A 17194-nucleotide genomic window follows, 5' to 3' on the forward strand; every position below is an offset into this window, starting at 1 on the left:
AACACTTTAAAAGTCTAAAAAATATTATTATTGATTATTATTTGTGAACGAATTGCTTATAAATAATGAGTATTGACTATTAAAATCGGTTTTATGATCATAAAAATAAAATATTTTTTATTTTTTGAAAGTTGTGTGCTTCTTTTCATATTAAAAATAATTACACTATTATTCTTTAGGTAATTCATTTTAAAATAATAAATAATAATTTGTGGGACAATATAAATAGAAATGTCAACTGCAATAAAATATAAAGATTTATATATGTAAAGTAAATGAATCTAAAAATGACGAATATTTTATTTTTAATAAATATTTTTGCTTGCAGATTTCCTTAATTAAAAAATTTATCTTAAAAATAATTTCACTTCAGTTACTTATTATAAATAAATTTCATAAGAAATAACGTTTATAATAAAATATAATATAATTATAGTTCGTTATACATATATCAAAATAATATATTTATGAATGATTATTTAATGCCTTAGCATTACATCAATTTTAATTGTTTACCATGTTTAATTTGAATAAATGAAATGAGAATAAAATATACGCGTATAAAATATATTTTTAACTAAATCACAAATACGTTTTTACAAAAATATATAACAAAAAATTAAACGTTTAAAGTACGTGTATTAGTATAAGTGTATGAATCAGTTTTTTAAAAAATTAGTGAATTTAGGCACAATTGGCTCTCTTTTGAGTGTGGAAGACACTAAAACAGGGTAAAGCACATTTTAGTGTGTTTAGACCTCCAGAATGACTAGTTTTAATATGTAATGCATATAAAATAATCTATTGTAATATATATTATAACTTTACACAATAATTTATATCTTTTTCCTTTTTTTCTTCCGCCTCTGCTCCAATAATATAAATTAAAGAGCCTCCACCGCGCCCGCAAAAGACTTAAAGATTTAAAAAGTTTTTACGCATCGCGCCCGGAAAAGGCATTCGAAACGCGAAATGAAAACGTAATTTAATATACATAAACTGAAAACAGAATAATAATAATAATAATAATAATAAATTTGCAGAAAAAAAACGAAGTCGGCACGGAATCACAAAAGAATTATTAACGGCATTAGACAAAGACACATTAAGTGGTAATTTCATATTGTTTCGTTCGTTGCGGCCAAAGAGGCAAAAAGGCAAAAAGACGCGCCACGAGAGTCGTAATTAAATTCTTCGTAAGAAATAATAATAATGTTATGGTTATGGTTATGGTTGGACTTTTCATTTTCTCATATTTGTGTGTGTGTTTGTGTGGGTGTGTGTGTGCATTTATTGAGATGATGTTTGCTTTTTAAATTAATTAATTGTTTTGTAAAACAATTGGTCGGTTGGTGATGACTTGCACTTTGAGAGAAATCATTGTGCGGGCAACAAAAATTTAAGGAATGACATAAACGATTTTTTTTCCAGTAGAAAATAATTTAGAATAGTATATAAATATTCTCGGGGTATCCCAGAATTCAACGTCGGCCCAAACTGGGTCGTAACTAACATGAAAAAAATGTAAATAAAATATCTTACTCATTAGCTTTTAAATGCTACCCAAAGCTTTGGTAAAACTGTGATAATTTTTCGGTTATTGTGATTAATTTCCATTATATTTCTTTATTTAAACTTAAGAACCGTAATCGTAAATAACGTTTCTAGGACTACAGTCAAAAACAGTAACACAGTTGCCCCAAGTTCTCAAAAATTAACACTTTTTGTTGAAATATGAATTTAAATTTTGTCAAAACCGACCAACTGTGAGAGGACTTCTTTTAAATAAAATGTACTGAAATGTATTGGCATCAAAAGTTTGTGCATTTAATCATGATTGTAAAATAGCATGTAAAATACTTGGTAGGTTCATGATAAAAAATTTGGGCGAAAAAATTAAGACTTGAAACAAACACAAAATTGGCAAACGCATTTTTCACTCGCAATTAGTCAATATTGGCACAAGTTAAACGAGTGAGGCAGAATTATTATTAATAATATTAATGAGTGTGTTTTTGTTTTAAGCTCAATAATGTCAACAGTTTGTTTAGAATAAATAGTTTGTTAAGAAAATTTATACGAGATTGAGTAAACTGCACATTATAAATTCTTACAACAATTTAAACTTTGCAAATTACTCTAACACTAATATATTGCTTTCTTATTGATTGTGTCGATTATTTACACATATGGGAAAGTTTATGCAACTTGTTTTAAGACAAAATGTAGAGGCACTAGTAATTTATTAATATGCTTTCAAATATAATCTCAAAACCTATTATTTTTAAGTTCAAATTGTTATACATTTAGTTTATTATCTAAATCCAACAAATTCAACATCTTGCTTGCAATATAAAGCGTTATAATGAATTATCACACTAAAATAATTTTTTTTTAAATTTTTATTTACACTGAAGTATTTAGCCACCTACAACATTTCATTTGCTTATTTATTTTTTATTTATTTATTTATTACATTCTATACTATTTTTTATATTATATTCAATCTATATCCTTTTAATTTCTTTCAAATATTTTTCTTCAATTTGATTTTTTTATTCTCTTTCTTAATTCTTGTTCTCGTTTTGAATTTCTAATTCTATTCAATCTTCAATTTTTTTCTTATTTTTTTTTTCAATTTTAGCGAATTCTAATATTTTTTCTTCTTATTCGAATTCTGTAATTTCTATTCTTACTCCTATTTTTTATTTAAATCCTACTTAACAAATCTAGTTCCAATTAATTTTGAATCAACTACATACATATATTTTTTCTTAATTCAAAGTCAATGACAGGATTCGATCCAAAGATCCCCGTTGTGTGAGTCGAAGACGTGAGCTATGCTCGCCACTAACAAAAATTTGTAAATTTATACTATTGTATTTATAATTTTTTGATGATTTAAGAAATTTTTTTGCAAGAGACATGGCCCTGTAATTCTAGTTTGCATTTGTCACATGCCAAAAAAAAATTATACATATATTTATATATTTTAATATTATCTAGGCTCATAATTTCAGCTAAATTCAAATTTCAAGTGAATTGGCAGATGATAGATAAATAATTTTTTTTTTTCTAATTTTTGCCATTTATTTCTACAATATTATTATAGTTTTATCATTCATTAAATCTTAAAAAAATCCTTTAACAAACTATGAAAAGAATAATAAAAATCCGAATAACCGTTTAGGAGAAGTATCAAACTAGCTGTAAGTGGAATTCTGTCTTAAGGCAATTAGGGCATCGTGCCTTAAGGCAAATTGCTGGAACTTCCCGTACCAAAAATTATTATTTTTTTTAAAAACGATTAACATTTTTGAAAAAAATTTACTTCGAAAAAATAAGATTTTTGAGAAACTATAAATTGGACAAAAAATTACTTTTTTTTGAAAAAAAAAATTTTTTTTTTAAATTTTTAAAAAAAAAAAAAAAATTTTTTAATTTTTTTTTTTGAAAAAAAATGTTTTCTTTATTTTGACATATTTTGGAAGATCTGAACTTGTTTTTCAAAGCAATCGTACTGCTTTAACTGCATAGAAACAAAATATAAAGCGCGTAAGCGCGGCGTCGCTGTCTAACGGGTAAACATTGGTACGGAACCCATAGAAAAATAAACAAAATTTAAACTTATTGTTAAAATCTCTATAAAATATCTGAAAATTTGATGTGCATATGTCTAATGATCATTTTTGACCTCCAAATGGCTTTTTTTTTTACTTTTTTCGTTAGATCTCCGAAACCGCTAGACCTGCCTTTATGAAAATTTGATCAATTCTTTATCTTGTCAATACAAGTAAAATGTTTTTTTAATTATTAAAATCGGACGCTCCGTTCTCTTAAAACCTGAGTTACCGTTTTCGGCACTTTTTGCCCCGTATCTCCGGAACGGCTAGACCTGCCTTCGCCAAAAACTAATCAGCACGTCTCCTTATCAATACGAATCGAATGTTTTTTGATTTATTCAAATCGGTTGATCCGTGTTCCCGAAATCGTCGACGAAAATTTGTATCCGCACATACATACACACACATACATACATACATACACACACACACACACACATACACACACACACACACACACATACATCCATTTTTTCTAAGGTATGCCAAAATGTTCAGAAACCTTTGAAACGTAAAGATATATAAAAATTTTCATTTTCGATTTTTTTGCGATTACTATAACTTACCCTACGGGAAGTTAATTATACACCCTTACAAAAGAATTTTATGTATAATATATATTTGGGTGGTTCTTAATATGGACATTTTCGAATTTCCTTGCTCCCAATGGCTCAAATGCTTCCAAATTGATAAAAAACAATTCTCTGAAAGTTTTAGTTCTTCATATTAACTTTTAGATAGTGCGCAATTTAATCAAAGATTTGTATGGAAATAAAATGGGGGAAAATTTTAAAAATGTTTTTTAGATATAACTTAGCGAACAAATGAATGAGTTTTATTCAAAATTCGAAGCTCTACAAAACAAATTATAAAAATCCTGTTTTGCTGAGCGTCGAATTTTCAATAAAAAATGACATCAATTTTCACTTTTAATTTATTTGTCGCTAAGTCATACCTAAAAAACATTTTTTAAATTTTCAAAATTTTTTTTCATGCTATTTCCATACGAAGATTTGATTGAATTGCACATTAGTTAATATTAAGAGCTGAAACTTTTAGAGATAATTTATGTATCAACTTGGAAGCGTTTAAGCCCCTGGAAGTAATAAAATTCGAAAATGTCCATATTAAGGACCACCCTATATATATATATATATATATATATATATATATATATATATATATATATCTGTAAAACGAAACCAATACGTCCATTGAGCACAGTGTGCCTAGATATTAATAATAACACAATATAACATCATCGGTCCTCCCTCCCTCTATCCACCACCGCCACCAAACCGTGCCCCAAGTGTCAAAACCTGCCCTGCCATCTCTAACCGTGTTGTACTCTGATGTACGGTGAATCCTCCACTCACCAACCCTCCAAAACCCTCCAACCATCATCGTCCTCCTGGTCCTTCTGTTGTCCTCTGGATCCATCCCGGTCTCTCTCTAACTCTATCAATCTATCCGTCTATCCATCTCGCCGCCGTCTCATCATCGTGGCTAAAATGCCCTTCCATTTACCTCGACCCGCCAACCCTATAACCAACCCCATACGAGCGACCGTCTCTCGTCACGTGTACAATTGACATGATATTCGGGCGGCTCTCTTCACTCTTCAACGCTTACCATGTTATTTCATTGCTCGGCATTAGCTGCCGACGTCGCGATGAGATGGGGTTGGAGGGTAGGTTGGGGTTTGGAGGTTGGGGTAGGATGGTTTGTGTACAGGGAGGGAATGGAATCATTTCTGAGAGACAGTGTGTAATGAAACCAATTTGGATGTATGGCGCAGAGTTATGGGACACTGCTTCAAAATCGAAAAATTGCAATAATAAAAAGAATGCAAAATAAAACTCCAAAATCAATCCTAAACGCACCATGGTACGTGACAAACTTTACAATACACAATGACCTAAAAATGTTAACAATACAAGAGCGTGCCTTAATTCATAGAAATAAACTAGAGACCCACCCAAACCCAATAGTTGCAGACATCTTACTACCGCATGACAATAGAAGACTGAAAAGGATATGGTCATTCGAATTTATCCGAAACTAAGTAAGATATATCACTGGATTATCTTATATAACTTATATATAATTATATATACTTAATTTGAATATACAGTTTAGCTCATAGAAATTATTTTTGTATTTATGATTGCTAAAATAAAGTGAAATAAAAACAAAAAATTCTGAGAGACAAGGACTCTCAAAAGTCCAAGTTATTTTCGTACCTTTAGTTGATATTAATTAACTTCCCGTTGGGTAAGTTATTGTAATCGTCCAAAAATCGCAATTGATTTTTTTTGCATTTCTTTACGTTTCAGAGGTTTCTGAACATTTTGGCATACCTCAGAAAAAAATGGATGTGTGTGTGTGTGTGTTTTGTATGTCCGCATTTTTTCGTCCACGTTTTCGGGCGCACTGATCAACCGATTTGAGTAATTCAGACACGATTTTACTTGTATTGACGCAATGAAAAAATAAATTACATTTTTGCGAAATCACGATTAGGAAATGCAACAAAATTCGATTTTGATTCAAAAACAATAATTGCAAATCATTATTAAATCATGCCCAAATCAAGTTATTATTAACTAAACCGATTATAATCAATTTATAAATAATTATTCATACATATCGGAACGTTCATTTGATGTAAAAATTATGGTGTGCGTCAAAATATTCAATAATTTTTCAGAATCTTTATAATTTGGTTTAATTATTTTATTAACTTTTTAAAATAGACTTAAAATAGCTTTAGACAGAAAATGAAATTTACCAATTTTATGTTTTGCCATAGTTTTATGTTATTCTGAATTGTTCGACACCTAAATTGGAAAAGGTGCAAAATCCATAATTGTGAATAATATTAAAGTTTTGCACTTACAATCAGCAAATGTGATTAAAAGATAGTCATTTTTTCATCAGTAAAACCAGCAATAGTCGTCACGTTTGATTTTTAAATTTTTTAAATTTTGTAAATAAATAGTTTATAAAAAATTAATTAAAATTAATTGTGTGCATGTGATCCGATTTTTTTACCTTTTGTCGACGATTTTTCAAAAACGACTGAACCGATTTCAAACATTTAAGACATTCGATAAGTTTTAGCTCACAAATCTATTAATTTGGTATGATACGGATTAGTTTTTAGGAAAGATCAGCCGGGCCGTTTTTGTAATTAGCTGTTGAAAAAAAATTACGCGAAACACATTATACTCTTATGAAAAATATTTTTTCATAAGAGTAAACTATTATGAAAAATATTTCGATGTTTTTTATAAAATTAAACAAATCGAATACAAAAACCGACATTTCAGAAAACCGGTTTTTGAGTTGTAAATTTGCCGGAAAACCGGTTTTACCAGGTTTTCGAATTTTATATAAAAATTTAATTTTCCGCTCGCATATTCTGTAATAACAAAAAAATTACCTTCAAATTTCATTTATTGTTCAATTTTATGGTAAACTAATTTATTTTAATTTTTATTAATAGAACAAAGAAATAATAGTAATTTATGACGATGAAAGGAAAGAGTTCGAATGTATGAAAATAGCACATCTTTAAATAAAAAAAGTTAGACTTTTGTATAAATTAAAAAAATATATATTAGATACTTAGTGATACATACTGAACTATTCCGAACTAAATTCCGAACTTAAAATCCGAAATTAATTAATTAATTTCAAATATTTTTTTTTGTTTAATGAAATGTGATTGCAAAAAGCTGAGAACGTCTATTGATTTGTTATTTAAAAGTGTCCTTTGTTTTCTCACAAAATTTTTCGAAATAGAAAATGCCTTCTCATTAGCAACCGAACTAGGCTTAATCGGGATTTATAAAGAAAATTGTGGATTTTAACTTAAACTTAATAATACGTTCTATAAAACATTTAAATAACGTATACTTAAAAATTATATTAAAGTCTCGTAAACTAAATAACAGTGCTCACAGCCAAAAAAACTAACAATGAAAATACTTTTGTTAGGGATTTTTAAACATTGTCGATAACTCCTGATAGCAACGTCGTAAAAATCTCTGTAATATCTGGTTAAACATCTTTTACTCTCTACTTTCAAATATTGTTGTTGAAAAATTCCTAACTTTGCCTGTTTCAGAGATATTAAATTTTAGCCTCTAAATTTTCACTCCAATTTTCCATCCCCCAAATCCTACCCTGTACAGAAGTGTTTCTACGACCGCTTATCATCGGTGACAAAGCGCGAGAACGAGAGAAACACACACGCACACACGCACACACAATCATCCCTCTACTCTCTCTCTCTCTCACAGGACGAGGGTTATTTTCCACGGGAGGAATATGCTATCCCACACCTCTAACCCTCAACCCTCGGTCCTCCTTTCAATGTATATCTGACGTATATTTGGATTTGTAAACGGGGCTGCTCTGCGTGCGTATTCGTATTCGTATCTGTGCGCGCGTGCAGTTATATGATTTGTAGGATGCAGTCAGAGATTCTTAAGGTGTGAGGGATGGTTAAAATGATAATTATTTTATTGGTGTTTTAATTAGAACCTTTGATTTCATTTGGTGAATTTATTAGTAACTTCCTGTAAGTAAAGAAAAAGTTTTTGCCAGAAAATCTCATTTGCTAATTTGGTATACAATAGAAACGTTTTCAATTCAGGCAATTGACTATTTTAGTTTTTATTTAACTTATTAATTTTAATTTTATTGCTGCTATTATAATTATTCCAAAGTTGTTTAAATTGTAGTAGAAAACTAGTGGTGCATGCCATTGTGCCTTAAGGCAAATTTCTGGAACTACCCGTACCAAATACTGAATTATTGAAAAAAAACTGCAAAACTTTGAAATAAGTAGATTTTTTGAGAAATCTGAAAATATTGTAAATTACTTAAAAAAGACGTATATCATTTGAATATGAAGTTAATTGACTGAAAATGACGTGAGTCGTCTAAAAAAGTTGGTCTGAAATCATTGCAGATCGTTTAAAAATAGAGCAAATTGTCTCAAAATATTGTAAATAATCTGTAAGTTTTGTAAATCGTCGTTCTGAACTGTTTGAAAACTTTTAAAGCGTCTGAAAGCATTGTAAATCATTTGAAAATATTTCAAATCGTTTGAAAATGTTGAAAATTGACTGAAAATAAATAAATAAATCGTCTGAAAAAGTTCTGAATTAAATAGTGTCTGATAATTATATAAAACGGTTGAAAATATTACATTTTATCTGAAAATGGGGAGTATGGTCTGAAAATGATATAGGTTGTTTAAAAATAAAGCAAATCGTTCGAAAAAGTTTTACATCATTTGAAAATTTTTCATATTGTCCAAAATGTTGCAAATTGTAAAGAGTGTAAATCGTCTGATAATATTGCAACACAGCTAAACCTTGTAAATCATTTGAAAGTTTTACAAATATCAAAAAAAAAAAACTACAAAGTATGTAAAAAATATTGTAAATCAACAGAAAATATTGTAAATCAACTGAAAATGGTGAAAATTGTATAAAAATGGTACAAATCGTCTGAAAATAATGCAAATTGCCGGATAATATCACAACATGTTCAAAATTTATTACAAATCTTCTGAAATCATAGTAAATTGTCTTAAAAAATTGTAGATTAACTGAAGATGGTGAAAATCGTCTAGAAAATATTGCAAAACGTCTGAAAATATTGCTACTTGTTCAAAATTAATTACAAATCTCCTTAAAGCATTACAAATTACCTGAAAAATTGTAGAGCTACTGAAAAATGTTGCAAATTGTCTGAAAATAGTTCAAATGTTTAAAATTGTCTAAAAAACTTTAGAGCGTACTGAAAATGTTGCAAATTATCTGAAAATAATACAAATTGTCCAAAAAATATTTGAAATAATCACAAATTTTGTAAATTATCTGTAAATGTTATAATTTGTCCAAAAATGTGACAAATTGTCTGAAAGCGTTGTAAATTGTCTGAACACTTAGTACATTGTCTGAAAATGTTGAAAATTGTCTGAAACTGTTGCAAATCATTTGAAAATATTGTAAATTGTCTAAGAAATGAAGTATATTATCTGAAAATGAAGTTAATTGTCTTAAAATGATGCAAATTATCTGAAAATATTGTGAATTGTCTAAAAATCACGTACTATATCAGTTAAAAATGAAGTTAATAGTCGGAAAATAATGCAAATCGTCTGTAAATGTTATAAATTGTCTAAAAATGTTACAAATTGTCTGAAAGCGTTGTAAATCGTCTAAAAATGTTGAAATTCATCTAAAAATGTTGCAATCGCCTAAAAATGTTATAATTATTCAAAAATTTTGCAATTGCTTAGAATATTACAAAATGATTGAAAATGTTGCAAATTGTCTAAAAATGTATTATGAAAATGTTGGAAGTAATATAAAAATATTGTAAACGTCTAAAAATGTTACAAATCATCTGAAAATGTTCTAAGTCGTCTAAAAATGTTGGAAATTGTCAGAAATATTGAAAACGTAACTCGTCTGAAAATACTACAAAAAGTTCACAAAAATGTTTCAAGTCACCCAAAAAATGTTATAAATCGTCTGAAAATGTTGCAAACCATCTAAAAAAGTTGCAATTGTCTAAAAATTAGGGAAATCTAAGTAGAAAATAGCATTGATGAAGTGTTTGCAATTGGAAAATTAAACTCAAACATTTAGTAATTTGCTTTAGATATCATTATCAAACCCTTCAATAGTAACTAACCCTTTAATCCACTGATCCAGATATTTCTCTACTCAAAATATAGTTAAGAGATGCCACCAATTATCAATTGATAATAAAATTTATCTTAAACAAAAAATACGATTTGATTAAAAATCAACATTTCCACCCCAAAACACTATTATTTTTATCTAGTACCTTCCAAAATTTTATTCGTAAATCTAAACAATAAATTTAATACACACACATATATGCGAGAACCGAAATTTATTTTTTCCTTCACCCTTAGTGCACAAATCCATCCCTTACCCTCACCCTTACTCGCAATAAATCTCGCACTAAATAATTTCACCGATTAAGAATCACTTACCCAATCGTACATTGTTCCTTTTAGTAGCTCCACCGTCACCGCTCCACCGACGTCGCTCCAGCGCGCTCGCGCCGCTTCGGGGATGAGTAGTCATTCCACGGATGTCAGAAGGGCTGGTAAAAGGTTAGGGAAATGGTAGGGGGTTGGAGGGTTGTTGGGGGCAGATGGAGGATTGGAGGGTAGATATAGGGATGGAACGGGGGCATTACAAGTGACAAGCGTCGCCACAGTTCCCGGTAATCGATACAAGTTTATATACAAACCGCATCGTGCAGCTATAACTCTTGCTGTTCTGCTCTCTTGTTCGAATGACGAGGGACGAGGGGTACGAGAATGAGGGATGAGGGGTAGTTGTATTGGAGGGTAAATGTTTGTATTTATGGATATTTGTGGAGCTGATTCGTGCCAATTTTTAGAATACCTAAATTGGTAATTATGTCATGTCTACAATTTTATAAGACACTAGCAAACCCGACGAACTCCGTTTCGCCACCAGATGGTTCCGTGAAAAAGATGAAGAATTTTTTTGTTTGTTTTATATTCGAAAAGCAAAAATTTGATTTTATTACAGTAATGAATTTATTTCGATTACAAAAATGAAGTGTTTTTTAGTTGAATGAAAGTGAATCCGCAAATTATCCGTTTAATTGAAGTGCTCTTTGGTAAACCATATTTTTTATTTTCTGGTCTGATGTTAACACAAACAAAGCGGATGGTTTTCCAACTCGTGAACAGGCAACGTATAACTGCCCATGTGAAAAACAATGATTTTCTAAATAATCTATTTGAAATTTATCCCGCAAACACTAAGCGATTGACCTTGAGACTTGTTATTGCGAACTGCAAATTACAATCGTTCGAAGTCAAACGGAAGACCAGTCGGAATCATTGGTATGTCACCAAATCGCCAGCAATTTTTGATTGAATGGTGAAATTCAGTACGTGTACATCATTATTCTGTGCGGCAAGAATTACTCGTTGACTTAACCAAGCACAATTCTGATAATTCTCACTAATGTCATTACTCGAATTTTTAATTACGGTGCGTGAAGTTCCAGCAGCTTGCATTAAGGCACGATACCATGCACCACTAATTTTCTTAGCTATAAAACCTTGCGGAGCCCGAGACTTTTCCAACGAATGTAAAATTGTCGAAATCGGTTCGTGCGTTCTGAAGTTATTTCGCCAGGAAGGAAAACCCGACTTATTTTTATATATATGTAGATTTTGGACATCAGTACGGATTCTGCTGTAATTGTAGATAATGGTGACTAATTGATCAATTTTACCTTGCCTTCGAAGGATTTAGAGCTTATTGGCATAATTTTCCTCGATTCTTGAACAAAATTGGCGCATTGATTAAACACCTAAAATATCTAATAATAATGAAGTATTTTTTATTATTAATTTTATCATATGGCACACGACGGTCAGGAGTATGAATAATGGTGGATCGTGTTGTAAAGGTTTCATTGGTCGAAATACCTAGATAATAAAAGATTATGCTTATATCATATTAATTTTTGATTCCAAATTTTTAAAAAGTCTTTATTTTAAAAAGATTTTAAATAAACTTAAATTGGCTCATGGTCTATTCACAATATCTTTTGTTAATTAACTACTAATTTATAATATCTTGCGAATCATCAAAGTAACATCTGATTTTTTTAAATTTTTTTTTAATGACAGAACAAATTATATAATGTAATTAGTGCATGAATCATAAAAATAACTATTTTTTTCAAATAACATAATTGTTTTATAATACTAGTATAATTATACCATTTATAAATTGACAACAGTTTCACAAAAATAGCATAATTTTGAGTATATATAATTAGATAATGTTATATATATATATATATATATATATATATATAAGGGTGGTCCTTAATGTGGACATTTTCGAATTTCTTTGCTTACAGGGTCTTAAATGCTTCAAAATTGATAAAACAAAAATCTCTGAAAGTTTGAGCTCTTAATATTAACTTTTTGGTAGTCCGCACTTTAACTACAGCTTCTTGGTTCTTCTTGGTTCTAAGTAAATACTTATTTTATAAAATATGATCAAAGAAGCAAATTCAATGTTATTCTCAAAATTCTAATTCACTTGTCGCTAAGTTATTTTATTCTAAAAAACAAATGGATTTTTTTTCATGTTTTCCATAAGAAATAATTAGCAACCCTTTCGTCGAATTAGAAACTTTATTAATTATACGTTGTGACACTTGTTATATCATTATTCACCAAATCTAAAATACATTATTGCCATTACTACAAATATAATCGAATATTAATTATAAAATATAATGAGAAGAAATATACATCACAAGACCGAGACAAAAACATTAATAAACTTTACACTGCTCATAGTTATAAGAAAACTATATTTATAACTAATGATATAAATTCAAAACTAAATCATGGTGAAGAAAGTAATGAGAAAGAGATTTACAAAGAAAAAAAAACTTTTTAACAACCCAAAAATTTAAAAAATCTGTAATTGTCATATAAAAAATTAATACAAAAATGATTATAAACGGTAGAGGAATTTAAGGAATTTAGAAGAGACTGCAAATCTTCCAAGTAACTATTTTTTTCTATATTTAACAACAGGTTGTGAATTGTTAAAGGTATGGTTAAGTTTGAACATATGTTCTTTTGAACTGGTTTGGATTTTTAGGATTTAATTTAATTATTTGTATTAATAATTTGTAATTTTTTTCTCTGTACTTCTAATTATATTTAGATCTATAAATTACTACAAACCGAAGGGTTTAAATCGGTTCTTTTGTTAAAAACATTTAAGTTATCTGGGTTGATAATAACCCACTATTTTGGAAGGCTAGAAAAGACTCATCTAGACCTACACCATTAAATTTTTTTCAATTATATATATATATATATATATATATATATATATATATACTTTAATGTTCGAACATTATCTAATTATAAATCGAAGTTAACGCCTTCGACTTGGCATACATCATGTCAATATTAAAATTCTAAATTTAAATTCTCTTTCATCTAACTCACATAAAATATTTACGATCTGGTTAATTTCATAGAAAATTAATAAAGGAAACCATCGATTTATATTAATCATCAATTTATAAAAAAAATAAGAATCAAGAATTTTTAATTTATTTAACTTTTTCTTGGACATTATATATGGTTAATTTAAATATTTTTATTCGAGGGTTACATACCTAAAAAATTTTTAATTTAATAATACTGTACTTTATCAAACATGATAATTCGTTTGAAAAAGCTTGTTCAAACGCGTAAATCTGCATGAGATTTTCTTAGTCATCAATGAATATTTTTATGTAAATTTCATTTTTAAATAAATTATTTAAATTTCTGGATTTTGAAACAAGATTCAATTTGAGTTTTTCAGAAAATAAATCATACACAGAAATCACACTAATTAAATAATTATGTTTTTTAAAAAATTAATTATTAAAACATAAATATTGTAAATTCTTCATACGACTTGATAGCAAAAATAATGAAAGTTACAGTATTTGTAATAATATATTTGAAAACGTTTAAAATTTCTCGAATATTTCATTACGGTACGGGAAGTTTCAGCAATTTGCCTTAAGGCACGATGCCATACACCACTAGTTTTGAAGTCTTAGGTTAGTCCAGATATTTTTTTGGTTTTCCTCAAAATTCTGCACAAATTTCAGTACTAACAAAAATTTGATGAAACTCACTAATAATACTTAATTTAAAAAAATGGTAGATACTTCATTTCTCTCTATAGACTTATTTTGCAGTCGTAGTTCAGCCCGGACATTTTTGTAGTTTTTCTTAAAAAAATTTGGGAGATTTATATATATATATACATATCTTAACAAAATCCTTTACCACAACTGCAAAATGCTTTCCCGATAATCTATCAACAATGTCAAATGGTTCTGGCAAACAAACATTAAGCAAATCCGCATTGCATTTACGATTAACGGCTCCCTTGCTCATTTTAAACTACTCTAAAATGTTCTCCATTTCAATTCAAAGCAATTCCAACATACTATAATTTAAATAGATGGATAAATAGCCGAACAGAAATAGAAATAGAACGCTTCTGGCCATCATCATCAATTCTTGGTAATAATCATCAAACGTGGAAATGGAACTATTTTAAGAATATTTATTATATATATATATATATATATATATATATATATATATATAAGTATATTTTAATTATATCCTTGTCTATTATAAATATTTTAATTCCGATCTCCATTAATTTGCAAATATGAGTTTGCAAATGGAATCAATAATAATAATCGCTAAATCTGTACATGGATTAATTCAAATATATTTCGCTCTATTATCATCATCATCATCATCTCATAGTCATGGTCGTTGGTTCCCTGTTTAATTATATTCAGATTATAATATTAGCCTAAGCCGATTACATTAATGCAACATATATACATGAGTGGGTGCAAATGTTAATAATAATAATAATAATAATAATAATAGTAACAATTTTGTGTTAATATTCAGTATTATTATTTTTTTTTACAAATATTGAAAATATATAATTTTATATTTGAAATATTTTTGCAGCCCATATATGATTTTTTATATACATGTATAATTTTATATAATATATAATTTTATATTTGAAATATTTTTGCAGCCCATATATAATTTTTATATAAATGTATAATTTTATATATAAATTTTTAGTATGTATGTCAATCAACTGCTCTAGAACGGTTAGTCCATTTTGGGTAAAACTTCTTGTGTTTTTTCTAGTTCATTTGTTCATGGTAATAAGTCAAAACGAAATTAATTTATTATATAGGAATATGAAAAATAACAAAAAACAACTTATCATTGTTTGACCTTCTAAACTTTGACAACTATCAATTTTCTTAAAATTTGTAACAAAATGCTGCAAAAATTTTGCTAAAGTAAAATGTGATGCTAGCCATGGCAAAATATTTAATATAAATATGTAATATAGTATATATATATATATATATATATATATATATATATAATATTTAATTGATTTATCTTCTTGTCAATTTGCCAAAATACTTCGAACTTCGATCAAGTTTAGGTTTTGCAGCAAATTTGTGAATGAATAATGTTGCCAAAAGTTTTGTGGTAAAAAATCGCTTTAAATTTTTCTAGTTTATCTTATAATAAATCGTTGTTTGTACCGAAACAATTCATATTTTTGTATATAAAAATTGTTTTTTTCTTAGACTTTGTAAATTATATAAAACAATGAATAATTATAATAAACACAAAGAAATAATAAAAATCGTGTATATTTACCAAGAAAAAATCTGTTCGATATAATTTTTTTTTACAATACAAAAATATTGTTAAAAATATAATATAAATTGTTAACCATACTGAAATAATTTTATAATATATCTTTTATTTATGATATTTAAATTAATTTACATAAATAATAATTATATGTAGGCATATAAAATTTCAATTATTTTTAAATTGCATTTGCTTTAATGTTAACCAAATTTCTGTTTTGTTTAATGTGATTTTTCAAAATATTTGACGTATTTGTTAAATGAAATTATGATTAAAATCATTATTTTAAGAAAATTTATTTTGTACTAATTATACTGAAATCATTTTGTTATTAACTATATTTTAATATTTTATTAATTAAATTATATAAGGAAGAATATTTTCTTTATTTTGAGAAGGAAATAGAGTTTTTTTGCTTTAACTATTCTGAAATTATTTACTAGAATTATTTACACGTACACAATTGTTTTTTTAATTTTAGAGATGTTTTTTTAAATGACCACTTTGATTCAAATTATTAAAATAAAGCATTAATTAAATTACTGTGATATCAACGATATCTTAAAAAATAATATAAATTAACAAATAATATAACTTGGTTATTAACTTGGTGAAATTTTTGAATTTTGTATATAATATACAAAGAGCAGAAAATAAAAATACATTGTAATGTCATTGAACAAATAATTAATATCTTTACTTTAAAGTAAAATTAGAGATTTTTTTATATTATTTATTTATGGAGAGAAATTATATCGTTATCATTTTTTGAGACAAAAAATTAATTCCTATACTCAAAATTAATGTTTAAGTTTAATAATTAACCAAAAATTTTGGTTAAGTCTATATTGTCTGATCATGTTTCAAATACAAAATGAAAGGGTGAAAATTTTATTAGCATCAATTTTTGCTTGCAATTGGTACTCCAAAATTTTGGAAAAAATATATATATTTGTATATTAATTATAATGTTTTTTTGTTTCAGTATTATGAGATGTCCTATGGCCTTAATGTGGAAATGCATAAACAAGTAAGTTTTACATATTTTTATTCATCTTAATTTTCAATTTGTAATTGTAAAATAGCGTAATTGATTTTAACAATATATTAAATATACAAATATTTAAGAAAAAAAATCATGAGGCAATTTTACCTAATTGGTTGATAAATTTTACATCAAGGACTCCTATTATTAAAAATGAACCTAAATTTT

At 27.4% G+C, this 17194-nt stretch overlaps 1 protein-coding gene across 2 annotated transcripts in view; it reads left to right on the forward strand.

The window, feature by feature from the left end:
* Positions 1-17194, forward strand: part of LOC113365657 (protein groucho-like) — a gene marked incomplete at its 3' end in the record, with an annotated part of 113531 nt that overhangs the window by 52892 nt on the left and 43445 nt on the right. For both annotated transcript variants that reach the window (XM_026607168.1, XM_026607169.1), the window contains 1 exon segment: positions 16967-17011. In XM_026607168.1, coding sequence (XP_026462953.1) covers positions 16967-17011 — 45 coding nt within the window.

Source organism: Ctenocephalides felis, unplaced genomic scaffold (assembly GCF_003426905.1).
Source record: "Ctenocephalides felis isolate EL2017-DRISC unplaced genomic scaffold, ASM342690v1 CF-g0.4_SCAFFOLD_01170, whole genome shotgun sequence".
Taxonomy (NCBI): domain Eukaryota; kingdom Metazoa; phylum Arthropoda; class Insecta; order Siphonaptera; family Pulicidae; genus Ctenocephalides; species Ctenocephalides felis.